The sequence below is a fragment of the Epinephelus fuscoguttatus genome, linkage group LG8 (genome assembly GCF_011397635.1).
Source record: "Epinephelus fuscoguttatus linkage group LG8, E.fuscoguttatus.final_Chr_v1".
NCBI classification, from domain to species: Eukaryota; Metazoa; Chordata; class Actinopteri; order Perciformes; family Serranidae; genus Epinephelus; species Epinephelus fuscoguttatus.
In genome coordinates, this window is record NC_064759.1 from 20672083 (window position 1) to 20688701 (window position 16619).

General features: G+C 40.3%; 1 protein-coding gene across 2 annotated transcripts in view; it reads right to left on the minus strand.

Moving 5' to 3' along the window:
* LOC125892532 (mannosyl-oligosaccharide 1,2-alpha-mannosidase IA) overlaps window positions 1-16619 on the minus strand; it is a 254292-nt gene that overhangs the window by 118797 nt on the left and 118876 nt on the right. For both annotated transcript variants that reach the window (XM_049582507.1, XM_049582506.1), the window contains exon 3: window positions 4277-4392. In XM_049582507.1, coding sequence (XP_049438464.1) covers window positions 4277-4392 — 116 coding nt within the window. The remainder of the gene's footprint in view (window positions 1-4276; window positions 4393-16619) is intronic.

Below are 16619 nucleotides of genomic sequence, written 5' to 3' on the forward strand. Positions count from 1 at the left end.
AATCTATTGTTCCTGCCTTACTGAACTCATTAGTTGAAATCAGAATGGAAGTGGAGAATGAAGCAGTGTTTGGTTTCATTCAAGAAGAACAGGTTTTGTGAACACTGATCACAATGAGCACCTACTGATGTCTGAGCCATGTGGTGGGAGGAGACAGACTGAAACCTAGGGAATGGAATCTCTAGGCATTAGAGTTGGGTATCAAACTCATACTTTTAAGAGTACTGATCGAATTACATTTGTACTACCGGGTGCCCATTCACGTTAAATCAGTCAGTGCCAAATTTCAGTACCTGAGAGCGCATCTGGGTGAGAGCACAGGGGTTGAAAGATTTTTTGGGGGCTCTTATTATTTGCAGTGCGACTGTGTCTGGTGGCTTTGTAATGCAATTAAAAACAATGTGCATTGCATGAAGATCCCTGTTCATGTATATTCATCTTTCTTTTTCCTTATCCAATGACATGTGCCTTTCTATATAACAGACAATATGGACAATACAATATTATAAGACAAAAAGTTGGCTAACACTGCCTTGCCTTCCTGGGACATGACCTGTGGCACAAATACCAGATTTATAACAAATATCTGACCCATGTACTCAAGCAAGATTTTCCTACCTCGCCAAGACCCTGAGAGAAGTTTCTTTGGCCCAAAAATTGTTTTTCTTGTTCCAAAGTTTTTGCTGATTCTGCTTCAGTGGAGCACACTGCATGAAGCAGAGATGCCTCAAATCGACAAAGGTGAGAATGATGACGTTGGCCTTGGTTGACCAAGTGTTGTTTATACCTCTTGTGTGAACCAAGTACAAATTTAGAGATATTACTGACTTTTTTTGTAGTTTGACTTGTACAACACCTCACCCATTATCATCTGAGAATATTATTATATTATATTATAATAATCACCTCCTATAAAATGATCTTTCTGATGGGAAACAAGTAAAAATAGTTGTAGTTTGACTTTAGATAATGAGAGATCTATTGGCTTCAAGTACTACATTTCCCTCGTAGTTGCTCTTATGCTGCATGTATTTCCTTAAGTGTTATTTTGATGAAATCAGGACATCAGAAAATTTCCTTAGGCTCTTGGCAAGCCTGGTGAACCATTACCAAGTGCATCTGACAATCTGTATATACAGAGACAGTGAGTTATGTTTTTGTTCCCAAGCAGGCGTGTAGATGTCCAAACTGCACAAGGTAGTTCAGTATCAAAATGATGATATCCTGTGACACATAAATGTTTGTCGAGTATACTGCAGACTCTCTGAGGTGTTCCAGTTATTCACTATCTAAAAAAATATCACTACTCTGTACAGAGTAGAAGTGCAGGAGAGAGTGTGTGTCAGTGTGTAACAAAGTCTTCACATCTCCCCCTGTCTCTCCCAGTTTTACACACATCAATCAAGACTCCATTAACCATGCTGGCAAAAAAAACTGCCATATCAAATTCACAAATGTGCATGGATAAATATGAATTACTGTGAAACCGGCTGATTTATTTCCAGAGAAGATGAGAGAAGCTCATACTCAGATATGACCAAAGATGTCGTCAATAGATTATAAAACAATCTGACATGAGTCACGTTTCGCGTGACAGAAGACAGCCTCACCACACACAGACATATAAATTATTTGCCCTTAAAATATCAAACCATTTGGGGAATTAACCTAAATTGTCACTCATAAGTCACGTCTAATTGTTCCAGAGAAGATGGGAGTAGCAGCATGGTGGATGTGATCCCCAGAGACCAGTGAAGGCACGAGGGAGTGAAGTTGACAGATTGTGGCAGAGATCACAACCATAACAAAGTGCAGCTTAAATCTGTGTTTGTTGTCTTTATGATTGGTGACAGTGTGGCTGTTTGTTGGCCGCTGCCATTACTGGCCGACTCCACTCACAGGCTGAGAGGGCCTCCACAGCCAACAACTACATCTCATCTCAAAGTTAATCTGCATTCACTGGGATGGACCGGCCGCAGGGAGACAGAAAAGCTTTATGTGTGTATGTGTGAGTGTCTGCCTCTAACTATGCATATGTATCTGTGGAAGTCTGTGCATGTGTGTGTGTGTGTGTGTGTGTGTGTGTGTGCAGTAGACTGTATATAGAGATGGATGACATGACAGCTCCCCAAAAGTGAAGCCAAAACATCTCAATCGCCCCCTGGTGGCCAGCTGTAGTATAGGTCATAAACCCCACCCCTCCATGTTAGCAGATGGGACATGGACGAAACTAAAAGATCAAAGTTCACGACAAATCGGATTCTCCCAGAGATGGTTTCTGTCATTTTAGGTAGTTACTATCACATTGATGTATGTTAAGAGTTCATCTTTCTGGTAGGTTTGGTTTTAATAGTTAGGTGATGCTATAAAAAGTGGGTGTGATGACATCATTGACAGTTGTGCAGTTGGGCAAATGGTAGAAGCAGCTTATTATGACCCATTATGTATATTATAAGGCAGCACCCTAGTTATTAGTTTAGGTGCAGAGATGGAAGTGAGGTGACGTAGTAGAAAAAGGAAAAAATTAAGCGTAATGTTGTTTAAAGATTGAAGAAGCCCTGATAGAGTGGGTGGAATGGCTGGTGGATGGGTCAAACAAACACAGGACTTTCACCCAGTAGACTGACATTTGTGGCCTGAAGTCATTGTTGACTTCTTTAGTAATAACGTAGCATTGTTTGCTAGGATGTATAGCATACTACGCTAGTGATGTATGTGACGTCTGTCACATGACTAACATCACCTTACGTTTGTGACAAAAGTACTTATTTAGAGTCAAACCACGATGTTTTTCCTAAACCTAACCAAAAATTATTATAGCAGAACTCAATTCATAACATTAAGGACGTATTTAAACTGCGACTGTTTGGACAGTACTATATGTGGAACTGGAAGTCAGTGGAAATGGACTGTTTCTGTTGTTATGGTAAGACGAAGTGTTGCAGACTCAATTGATATCCCAAGTGCAAGATAACAGCGCCCATATTTGGGATATTCTGGCTTCATTTTTGTACAGTGGAAGATTGGAGATGCATCATCCATCTTTATAAACAGTCTTTGGTTTATGTCATGAGTAGGAAATGCAGTAGCTGAAAACGGAAGGTTTCCTTTGATGTGTGGGTGAAATTAAGGCTAACTGTGGGTTCTTTATTGCCTAAAAACTGGCGGTGACCAAGATGTTGCTGAGCTCCACAAGATAAAAGCACATCATAAACACACTGTTAGTGTCTTTTAGCCCTAATTATAAACTAGGGCTACTCCACAGTGGAATAAATATGAAATAAAAATATGTGCACAACTGTCAGCTTGATAACATCTCTTTTCCACACAATTGTGTGCTGTTCAAATGTACTGGGGGCACCATGTGCACTATGCCACACATGCCACACATGTCAAATACAGTCAGGATTGTTTTCTTAACAATTTACCTGAAATAAATAACTGTTTTAAATCCTAATTGAGGCAAACTTTGTCAGCAAACAAATCTTTTTAAGTAGAGCCATGTGACACCCTATCATAACAGCCAGTGAATTAGTGTAATTATTGCCTAGCGTCTACAGCATGACGTTGACAGTCATAATGACACAGTCCAATTTGTAAGCTTTGTGTAATTACACGCCATCACGTTAACCACACTTTATTACAACTGGTGGAAAATGTGACATAGGGTGGCTCCGAAATGACCCCTCTCATTTACAGAAACCACCAACAAACTCTCACTTGACTGTTAGCTGCCAGCAAACCACACAAAAACCTGTCCTGGTTGGCAGTCTCTCCAGCTTCCACTCAATCCCAACATGATAGCAGAACTGGCAACGCTCAGTTGTTCCGGACCCCGTCATTACGGACTCACTCAGTGAAAGAGCCATGGTCTCTTTTTGCCCCCTCAATTTCTCCCTACCTAAAAAACATCCCTTCGACCCCTCCCCTCCTCTCTTTCTTTTATTTATCACATTTTCTGCCCCACAGAAACCTTTCAGAGGAGCAGAGAATCCCATCAGTCGGTAACACGGCGTGGCCGGCGCCCACACAGGAAGCTTTTGATTTCTGCTGGAATGTCCTGAGCTTTGGAAAACAGTCAAACTCAGTGGACACAATGTTGGTGCTAAAGCACAATAGCACACCTTAAAATCAATCCAGCACGCAATGCCACTGCTGAAAACTTCATTATGTTAATGAAGTGGTTACCCATGAGCTAACCGAGGCTTTCAAGGAAGTTAGAAGCAAATGATAGGAAATAAAATTGTCAACTAGACGAGAAAAATGAGTTTCTAACCGAGTTCAGGTCCAGGTTCGTCTGCACCCACTCTTTGGCATCGTTATATTCGTCCATCATTCCCATAATATACAGCGTGTCCAGAGAGTCAATGATAGAGGCTCCTCTCAGGCCACCTGCAAAACACACAAGAGAACTGATTTAGTGCCTGTTCAAAGAGAGACACATTCATTGGGAGAAACTCCATGGGTAACACTTTATTTAAAAATATTAGAATAAAATAAAAAATATACAGATGGTTTATAAGCCATTATAATGTAACTGTAATCAAACTGAAGGACATTTTAAGTGTTAATGAATGACTGTCAACAACTATAACTCCTCATGTGAAACATTTCCATCACATCTGTTAAAAACATTTCAGACTTCAGATTTGTCACCCAATAAATTCACATACTGTAGATAGATGTTATTTTCAGATATTTCACATGACATCACATATAAAGACATCAATTTCACCTTTAATATAACATGTGAACACACATATTTCACATATGATGAAATCACATTTAGGCACATGTGGTTTCTGGACAATTCATACGCCACTAGAATAAGCGCCCTGCGGTTGTATGCCTCTGCCAACCTGTCAAGTTGCAGTTACAGTTTATATCCATGTCTGTCCAGGCTCATATGTAGCCATGACAGCTGAGAATTCTTCAAATATGGATGTTGCCACAAAGAAGCTACATATTCTAACACACGGATGCTTCACACATATTCAATCCAGCAGCACAGAAGATCTACACAATCAGCTCAGTTTCAAGATGGACACCCAAGATTAAAGTCAACAATTTAGTATCTGACCAAATGTCTACCCTTCTGTTCCTGAGTTACGGCGATAGATAATGGCTGGAAAATTATTTTAGTGGAAAATTATGATGTCACAGTAAAGCTGACCTTTGACCTTTGGGATATAAAATGTCATCACTTTATCACTCTATTAGACATTTGTGTGGGTGGCACGATGCTGCAGTGGTTAGCATTGTCACCTCACAGCAAGAGGCTTCCTGGTTCAAGTTTGCATGTTCTTCCCGTGTCAGCCTGGGATTTTTCTGGGTACTCCAGCTTCCTCCCACAGACCAAAGACATGCAGGTTAGGTTAACTGGTGACTCTAAATTGGCCGTAGGTGTGAATGTGAGTGTGAATGGTTGTCGGTTTCTATTTGTTAGCTCTGCGATAACCTGGCAACCTGTGCAGGATGTACCTTGCCTCTCACCCAATGTCAGCTGGGATAGGCTGGACCAGTTGAGAATCACTGTTACAAACCACCTATTGTTTGTAAGCTGCTTAAATAGGCTAAATGGTGAAGTTTGGAACAAATGTTACTATTTTAGGGTATTTCAGGTTACACAAGGTTCATAAAAGTTAAACTTTTGAAACTGTCGATTACTTGCCAAACTGCAGCAGGCAGCCAAAGACTGTCAAGAAACCTGGGGAAACTCATCTGTGTAACTACCATAGACTGGCTGGTAACCACCTGTTTTTTACACCCAGGTCATTTACAACACTTTTCTCCCTCTGCATGTACTCCCACCTGCTTAACATGACTTTTAGCTGTTTCGTGAAAGCTGCAAACTGATAAAGTGCTAACAGCACGATGTATTTTGCTGTATTTGTTTGTAAGAGTTTATCACAGTGATGCTAAGCCGTAGTACTTCAATCACCAATCCCTGAGGTGGTGAAAGAACCGACCCAGATGGTGTTTTCTCCGTAGAAACTTTTGATAATGCTAAAACCAGATTTGTGTTTACATCAAATATGTCAGACTGGAGAGGTTTTATGCAGACTTATAAAAAGAACGAAAGTAGTGAATACAACAAATAGCTGACAATTCTTTAGTTTCGTGACTGTTACGTAAGTTCTTGGAAGGTAGATAAGTGCTCAGATTTAACCCCAAAGCTTTAATGTTCTGAAAAGTATCTTGACAGCATCTGTGATGAAAAAAACTGTAAAACATTAAAGTCCCTCACATGCTGAGCTTCTGTAATTGCTGCAGTGATGCTGAATGATAGTAATAAAACAGCTTTGCATAGCCCAGATGAAAAGCATGTTCTCCACGAGATAAAAGCATCAAACTAAAAAGCATCAGTCACTGTACTGTAACATGAAAGTCAAGTCGTTCAGGAATCAACCACCGGAGGGGAGAAAAAGAACTGATACACAATGATTATAGAAAACATTTAGCAGCTGCTCCTGGATAACACTCAGTGTATGTGTTCCCTTCATTAGCTCAGTGTGTAAAACCTGTGTGTGTGTGAGTACAGTTGCACAGTGTGCCTCAATGTCTGTCTTTATGAATCTCATTTGAGGCTATTCTTTTCTTTTCACAAACTAAATGAGAAACACTAAAGGGTGTTTATTCCAGGCTGGTGGCCTTACGAGAGATTGCATGGCCTATTTTCATTCTCATATGACCAAATACTATGCAAATGTATCTGAACCTCCCAGAGACAATTCGGCGCTAAGGAAAAATAAACATTACCCTTAATGAATTACTGTAAAAGAGTTGAAGGGCAAATTGTGGGTTGGAAGTTTAATAACGAGAAACTGTGACTAAATAGACTGACTCTAACTCGCAGGCTCATGTTGAAGATTACTGGAGAAAAAAAACATGTGGAAGCTGACCTGGTTAAATGAGAAGTGATGCAAAATCTTTATGTTCATCCCTGAGAATAACGTAATTTACAGTAGACGGCTGGATTGATCTGACGCAACCACGCAGCAACCTGGCACATCAAAGTCTCTGGTTTTTATCAGGAGTTTTTATTAAAGCTCACCAAATATGCAAATTGTAATGATACCTTTGGGCGAAAAAACTCTTTACAGATTCTGCTTTACTGCATAAAATTATGTAGAGCCTCAACTAACTTTAATCAGTTAATTGCTTAGTCTATAAAATGTCAGAAAATAGTGGGAAATGCCAACCTCAAGCTCCCAAAACGCAATGTGACATCTTCACTTTGCTTCTTTTTTTTTTAACCATTTGTCCAAATGCCAATGATATTTAATTCAAAACAGTGAAAAGGTAATAAAAACAGCAAATCCTGGCTTTTAAAGACCAAATAATTAATTGATCAAAACATCAGTTTGGCAAAAATGCTTAAATGTTTGCTTAATTGATGCCTTAAACAAATTAAAAAAAAAAAAAAAAAAACTGTTCTCATGCCTCAAAACCAATTATCAAAAAATACATGGATTGTTAAATACTCTTCTGTTAGCTCATCAATAAATTTCCTAATTCCTTCGTACTTAAATGTTGTCATTATAGTCAAACGGTGCACAGCTGAACTGCAGCTTGTCTGCTGTGATTTGAACAACTCTGAATGAACAAACTTCTTTAGTGTCAGTGGGTTTGTTTAGCGAGCTTCCATGAACAACTGCACTCTATTCAGCCTCTCAAGGCTTTTCATTCTTAATCAGCATCCACTCTATAAGCCATACTGTATATATTATGTAGCTGCTCTTGCATTATTACCATGAGAACAATATTCTCACCACCTTTCACCTACTCTCCATAGCCTCATGGATTAGATGATGAGGTTAACCAGGATGCCAAAGGACACGTGGGACAGGGATCAATGACTTGGTTTGACTGTAAGACGGGAGTGCCATATGTTTCAGCCATAAATCCCATACTATTATTAGTCTCAGAGGCGAAGAAACACTGCGTGAAGCCTTCTGCACCTTGCAAATCACTCATACAGCCATATTACATTACTAGAAAATAATGTCTTCTCATTAGCTTTTCTTATTTGGTTTCAGTTCCCCATACCAAGTCTATAATGCTGGCAAGGTTGGCCATGGCTTTGCCTATTCAGATTACCACACATCCGCACCCTTTGAAAGCTCATCTGCTGTAGTTTGCCTGCTGGCAGTTCACCTCATATCGTCAGCGAGAGGGCAGTGCTAGCCCGAAGCAAGACACATGTAGTCTACATAACTCTAGAGGACCATCTGCCCAGGCTGTAAGCTATGTCCTAGTACTTACTGTATGTAGTGTATGACGGTGTATCATATCAGGAAGACTTCTCGCTTCATATTAACTTACAAAGTGAAGAAAAAAAACACAAGCATATTTTCACATGTAACTTCAGCTTTGGCTCTGTTATAAAGGAAATGAGTTTCTTTACTGGGCAGCCTTATCTCTTTTCGATGACAAATAGTGATGGTGACAACTGAGAAGAGGAGGGTATTCAGATATCTGATGCACTCTGGTTATCCAACCCCAGAGGAAGCTCTCTGTGGCTGCAGGGAAAGCAGCCGACTGTGGAAAATTCCTATTGAAAACAGCACCAAAGCTAAGATGATTGATTGACTCTGAGGATAGATGGAGCGGATCAATCCATCATGGTGTTCTCCTTTAGCTTCCATGGTCTGAGACCCTATTTATTTCTGAAGCCCTTTGCTACAAATGAAAGGAGCCCTGAGGGATCTACTGAAGCACGGGGCAGTAGGTGTGTTCTACTAAAGATTGATAAACATGCACATGCTGACATGGCTTTAAGGTCTTCTTATGCATTCCAATGTCATCTATAGTATATGTAGCAGAATACTTAATGCCTATTAGGCTCAATAATAAACACACACTATTTTTTACAGACAGGTGCATCAGATAATGATTGAACAAATACTAATGAATGGGAAGACCCACATCTCATTGCAAGAATGACGCATCACATTTTGGAATGTCCTGATCAAGTTCTTTTGCCCCTGATCCTGATCCTAATCATTTAACATTGAGTGTCTGCCAATAATTAGTCCTGATCCTATACTTCTATTTTCCTAGATAGTACAGCTGCACAGTGCAAACTTCAAGTACATTAAAGTTATTAAAATCAATCCAACGTAGAGCCTATGCTTGACAACTGAATAGCTCTGCAATGCATTAATAAAAAAACTCCCCTACATCCAAGCTGTTTATTCATTTATAAAATAAAGTATAAATAACAAACCCTCTCTTAAATCTTTCTGCCATTGTCGCTCTTTTGAGGGTATTTCTCTGTCCCTTTAAGAGAGTACAGTATTCTTCAGTGTTTGTTGACTCTGTGCAGCCTTGCCTGAGTAATGCACACCCGAATGAACTTTATTCTGATGAGTGTCTGTTTTTCGTAGTCTGTACATCTTTTTGCACGGATTACGCTACATCAGTAAATCACTCTGGTTTTTGGCTCATGGGGCTTTTGTTACACTTGCAGTGGTGTGGTGAGGGTGGTTGTCTTAAGCTCTGCACCGCTGTCTGTCTCTACCCAAAACAGGGTGGTGAAACACCATGCACTATGGTTAAAAGCAAAAAAACAATCTAGTGCTGGAAAATGATTTAAATCTCGTTATTTATTTAGGCTATTAATCTTATTTATGCAAAGAGCATTGACAGAGAGGCAGAGGGAGGGAAGGAGCAAGAGACACTTTGTCTGCGTTATATATGTCTTGTATATGAAACGTCTGTGTTGTGGCTGCTTTTTCTAAACACATCTGTCACCTGCATCCAACACGAATGATGATGCCGGACTGCACTTGTGCAACAGTGATAATTTCACTCATCTCACAGACTGATTTAGTGTAGCACGTGCAACATATAGACCGATGTCACACTGTAGACTAAATAACAGACAGATTAAACAGAGGAGCAGCTCTGTGTCTCTCTTAGTGTTGCTGGAGAACTTGTGAGTGAGTGAGTGAGTGGGGCGGAGCTGTGCGGGGAGTGTGAGAGGAGAGATGCACCCTGGTATGCGTGATGTAATGCAACTTGACCCTATATCCATATAAACCAGTTGATACACCATACACAGTCTCTATATTGCCCAGCCCTAGCTCTACATAGCTCAGTATAGCCGATTCAGATCAGTTATAAATGCCTTGATGCCTTTGAGATCAGATCGGGACATCCCTACTCACATCGAGTATAGACCTCTTCGGTGATATTCTGTTGCTAGGGCAACAGCTTTGGTCCTCATTTACTCCTTGTCAGCTACTGCATCTACAAATATTGCAACAGGAAATACAAAGGGACCCACTGAGAATGTTTACATTATCTTGGGTTTGATAAACATTTACTAGGCTCACAGCCGACCAAAGCTATGTGTGACAGATACAGGAAATAAAAGTTATAGTATCACACCATAAATAATTATGAACCATCCACAGAGCAAGTTTGGATTACCAATTTGGCAAAGCAGGCCACTATGCAAGGGGCCCCCAACCCCGAGGAACTTCAGGATCACAGCATGTCAATTGGTTTTGATAATTTTATTTGTTGAGCACAGTATCAACTAATCATGTATTACTAGCTGATTCTGGGGCCAGGTCAGGTCAAGTTCAGAGGAAGGCAGCAAGGACAGAAAACAGTAATTACCCAATATTAATGTGTTATCTAAAGCCTGTTTAACATGAGCTTGCTTCAGTTACATTCTTGCTGCTCAAAGTGTCCATGTCTATGCACATGTTCTTTAAGCATCAGTGTTAGACAGTAGGAATCGAGTGCACAAATGTGCAAGTAATAAGTGCACACAGAAATGAATGATATGTGTAAGTGAGACTGTGTGTGTGTGTGTGTGTGTGTGTGTGTGTGTGTAGACATGCAGAGTACACAGAAAGCCATTAGTGAGACATTGCCTGGTGGATGTTCATTTATCACGGCTGTCACAGGCCGGTCAGTGTCGGTCAGGGAGGGTTACATTAGACGGCCAGAGTCCACATGATCAATCACTCACTGCAGCCTGTTTATGTGTTGTGGTATTATAAGCCAAGCTGTCTCTTGCTCTCTTTTTCTCTACACTTACACACTTTCACTCACACCACTGATATATATGTATTAGGATAAGCCACTCCTTCATTTAATCCCTCATGGGAAAAGTTCAGAGGCAACGTTTCTGCTCTAATTTCAGTTAACCAGCATATACGGTGTGATGTGCATGCAAAATATATGCCATCCAATGCCATCCAATGTTCGTCGTGAATTACACTGACTAAATACATTAAAGATGCTATAGTTAGCCAGATAAGAATAATATGATTTAAGAGATGGAGTGTTTAATACACCCATGGGAAAACAGCAGTTTAAGCAGAGCTATATTTATGTATCTCATTTTAGCTTGTGACCCACGGCACAAACAGCCAAAGGAATAAAGTATTAAACATGTGGTCAGTAAGTCACGCTGTGAACATCATCAAAGTGAATCTAATAGATGCAGACGCTGAGATGCGCGTTAATCACACTGCCCTGTTACTAGTAGTCGCCAGTATCCAATTATCAATCGCCGGGGCAATGAGCATCTTGTTAGTGCTAATGCTACCTGGCACCTGAGAGACAGGGTTAGCAAGCCGATGTCTCTGTGTGATGTTAACGATATCTAGCTGTTTGCTATTCAAGACACACAGTTAGCACCGCAGATAAAGCGCACTAAGGAGATGACTCTGTAGGTGAGTGGACTTTTGATGGAGAGCGCCAACGGAGCAGCAGTGGGGTGGAAGAAAGTGAGTTCAGAGGGAGCAGGATTAGGGAGGGTTAGCGGGCAGAACATGAAAACGGCAGGGAGAAACAGAGTGAAAGAAATGTCATGTCCATCAATCCAGATGGAGTCTTCTGAAAAGGGTTGAATGTAACTGTGAGCTTTCGTCTCCTTAAGGAGGAGCAGATGTCAGATGAATCCAGAATAATCAATAAGTGAGGAGGGAGGATTAGCTGCATGTGCTTTAAATCATGCATATTTAAACACTGGCTTCTTGTAACCATGACCATAATTGCTCCTTAATGCTAACTAAGCGGTTATTACTGTAATCATGACAACCCTTTACCTATACAAAGTAGTAAATCTAACCTAAACCACACACTTTCCCTAACACCTTAACAATCTGTGTTTGTGGCTAAACCTGACACAACCCTAACCACAGCGTTTTCACGTTAATGGCAGCGTCAGACCAGAAAACACTTCTGTGTGTCGTAATGGCAGGCAGCAATGAACAACATAATTTGTGAATGTGGAAATAATTCAGTCCCAAACCAGTAATATGAAATTTGGTTTTGCTGAGATACACTTTAGGGAAAAAATGATTCATTTTTCTGACCTTTACAGTATAGTACAGACCCTATCAGGATGTTTTCAGCCCATTAAATGGCAGATATCAGTGGTTATAAGCCTCAGTAGGGTCCTGCTACACCTACTGTTAGAAATCAAAAGGCTCTTATTAGCCCATTTAATGGTCGTTACCTCGTTCAGGTTGTTTTTGTTAGTTCAGTTTCACATTTTACTATCCTGAGGTTTAGGTGCCAAGATAGCATGGTCAGGTTTAGAATCAGATCATAGTTGGGTGTAAATATTGGTTTCACATGGGACTCTAACCCTGCTGCATGTTCCAATACCAGTACTATCATGCGATATAGTATGCCAGAAAAACATTTAGTGTGTCCCAATACATAGTATGTCAAATGCAGTATGCCAATTTTGCAGTATACAAGCCAGCATGCTTTTCTGGCTATTCTGACCCACAATTCTCTGCACAGAGGACGATATGTCACATCAACTGAGCCACAAACAAATGACAGCTGATTGACAGCTCTCAGAAGGCCCAGTGATGGATGACTGCATGATGAGTGCATTCAAGTGACCCATGACCAGTCGAATTGTAATAATTGGAATATTAATTGTTTAAGTAAACAAAATAATCATAAATATCACAGACAAAAGTAGGATATAGATATGAAAATGACAACAGAGAAATGCAGAGGTAACATGTTAAAATCTACAATCTGTACGGTTATAACTTTAATGTTGAACTACATACATTGCAAAGTAACAACAGCAGAGCTTTCCGAGTTGATCTCCGTCTCTGGCGAACTCGGTGAGTGGTGTTTGTTAATCTCCAAGGTGATGGATATAAAAGCAAGAGGGTCAAAGTTCCGGGTGTAATGTTATGAGAAGGTAGTATGTGTGTGCATACCACATGCAACAGTACATTCTTTTTAAGGGCAGCTGCAGTACCTACTAAAAGTAAAAAGAAAAAGCATGCGAGTCGGAACGCGCCCCTGGTCTCCTGGGTGAAAGTCCTGACCTGGCCACCATTTTAAAGACAGTCGAGCCAAGGCAAAGTATCACCACCAAGTCGTAGCAAGCTTTTTCATTTTACAGCTAAACAGTGCATTAAAATAAGTTTCAGGAAACATTCAAGGCAAGAAAAAGCCAATGCAAAAACACAAACCTGATTCATATTTGCCTAGTTTGACCGCAGTTCATGAGCAGTGATTGACATAACTGACAGTTGCATTAGACAATTCTCAGCTCTGATGGTTGTTTTCCTTCAGCTGCAGATTATCTGTCTCATGTACCAATGTGTGGAAGCAGTGACAGTGGAAGTTATTTTCATAAAAAGTTAACAACTATAGCTTTGATGGCACTTGGATGACTAGATTTTCAGCATGTAACATGTTCTTAAATCTCTCTTGTACATATCTTTGCCAAAAAACATTAAAAAAGTAAAATCCTTTACAAACATTACATAAAGTCTTTTAGCGCAGCCTTACAAGTGAGATGCCACCAAAGTAATGCAGACTTGTTTACTTGGGCTTCAACCCAAATTTGTCAATTTACAATTTCAGCTGCTTGTGTTTGTAGGCATCCCAACAAACCCCAAAGTATCTCTGACTGCAGGGCCCAAAACAGCGTGGCATCCATCCAGAGATAAGAAAGCAGAAGATGACAGTGCCACTATCGCTGGGAACTCGCACTAAGACCTTCTTCTGCAGCTGCAAATACAAGATCCTTACTTCCAGATCCTATCCTATCCTTGCTACAAGATGTAAGTGGGGGAAACTAATCCCACTGATTATCACTGTAAAGACTGCTCTACCAGTTACTTCACAGAACAAGAGTGCATACGTGGGGCTCATTAGACCTGTTCAACTGAATCCTTGCTTTCACTCAAGACTGCACAATTTGTTCTCTTTACGCTGGACAAATTCCAACGCATTTCACATTCTCCAATCAGCCTTTAAGGATATCCAATCTTGAGTAATCCTACAGAATAAGAGGTGTATCTAAAGAGGGCCTGGAAGAGCAGGTGACAGGCACATGAGACAGAGCTGTCTGGTGAAGTCTGTTTTGCTGAGTAGCACTGCGTAAATCATAACGCTAAGGTAAGCTGACCCTGCTTCAAGGAATATGCATAGCTGTGTTGTGTGTGAGACATTGATGTACCACCTCTGTCCAGACAAGAGTAGCGGATGATGAAGGTAGGTAAGACGGCTCAGTGAGTTGGCAGAAAATATACCAGATGCAGGCTGCTGGAACACTGACTTGTAACATCCCAAACATCCGTACTGTTTGTTTGTGTGTCACTAAGAAAAATTTAAAGTTCCCCTACATCAAAATCTAGACCCTATTTTTCCCATGTTTTTGTGTCTCAGTGACTAACTGAACAACAATTTTCAAAATTGGTCAAGTATTGAGCCAGAGTGCTGCTGACAGGCTGCAATGTAACCACTCAGGGCATTTGTGCACCATCAATTTACATCCACTAAAAGTGCTTGTTATGCCACTGACAGCCTGAGATTGTTATTTCAAGTGTCTGACAACATTATAAAAAGAGTTCATACAGCAATAGACCTTTTTGTTAATGAGTAAGATTGTTTTTTTTTGAAACAGAAACAGCCTAGAAATCGCTAACACCAACCTCACCAGACCCAGCTCACAGACATCTAAATAAATAGTAATTTAAGTGTGTATAGAGCTAACTTATTTTACTTCTAGCTGGGTGAACTAAGGGTTAATTTCAAACTAACCAGAGTTGTTGATTGTTTGGACAGTGCAAAGACAAACTAAGAGAGCTTTTGTGAGTTTTGTCTTGTGTCTGTTAACTTTGAATTAAGTGTGTTTTATGATAATAAAATTACTGTTTTTTTAAATGGAGTTTGGTGGGTTCGGCAACGGCCATTTCAAGGTTATTTCTGGTTCAACAAAAAGGATATGAGTCTTTAACATAAAGGTCTTCTACTATATAAATCCTCCCATAATTTTGTTGGACACTAAAGCGGATTTATACTGTGTTGAATCAACGCCGTACCTATGGCGTAGCCTGACGTACAACTCCTAAGATATGTAACTACACATTGCATAGACTACAGCGTAGGTGCTGCATAGAGCTGATGCACAAGAATAAATCCGCTTTAGAAAAGTAGAAGCAATTGAAGGTGCACAAATGGCCGGCCAGGTGGTTACATTGCAGTGGTTACATGTAATCATCTGACCACAAGGTCCTTTTAGAACTTTTTCTGGACCTTTAAATCATGTAATATAATCCTACTCCAACTGAAAACCTCATATTTCTGTTTATTTTTTTTAATTTTTATCTAGTTTTCTGTCACACCTGATGACTCAGTTAAGACACATTTTGAATTTACTGCTAACGTTCATTTAAAAAAGAACATTTTGTACGACAGTTTGTCCATATTGTCAGTACTGTGTGTCCAAAAACTTAAGTGGAATCCTTCCTTGTTCTGGGGATACATCTGTATGACGGCCTTGCTGCCATGGCTACCAGTACTGTGCATATAAATACCACTACTACACTCCCTTTCACTCAGTGAAGCACCACATGGACAAGATTAGAGGCAACCAGTCCTGATTGCACTCTGTCTCACCCCACATACCCCCCTCTCTATGCCCCCCCTCTGTCTCTCCACTTTGGTCATTATGGTAATAACACAGTCAAACTGCCCCGCAAAAAAAGACTTGCATCTAATGCCGCTTTGTGCCATCCAGTGCGATAGCACTTGCTTTGCAAGACAAAGGAAGGGAAAGGGAATTGATAGATCAAGGCACATTAGAGCCGGGGCCAAAATGAATTTGTTGCATTATGAGGAAGAGGCGACTGAGCCAGAGGCTTCGGCTAGAATCATGGACAGCAGGAATCGTTTATTTCAGAGCCCATCAGTGTTTAGTCTCTGCATGTTGCACCAGGCAGCTGATGATTACTCGTCAGAGGGAGATGGTACCAATCTCTCACATTGACTTCTGAGGTACTGTAATTTATTTTGATGCAGTGAGCTTTAAGGAGAGCTGATTTTAATTCAGCGCTTCTTCTACTGACTCAGGCAAGCCTCCAAAATTGTATAAAAAATAAACTGGCCGAGCACTGCTTGGTGTTAACGTTTTGTGCAATTATTTTTTTTTTAAAATATTATGGTGATTTAGATCAGGGCTTCCCAACCTTTTTTCTCAAGGGACCCCTTTTTTCTATCATTGCATAAACTGATGACCCTGACTAAGAGATGTATTTTATGGATATTTCATATTATATTCAGTGTATAACAATAACAGTATACACAGTAACTGCAGATTTGTGTAAAAC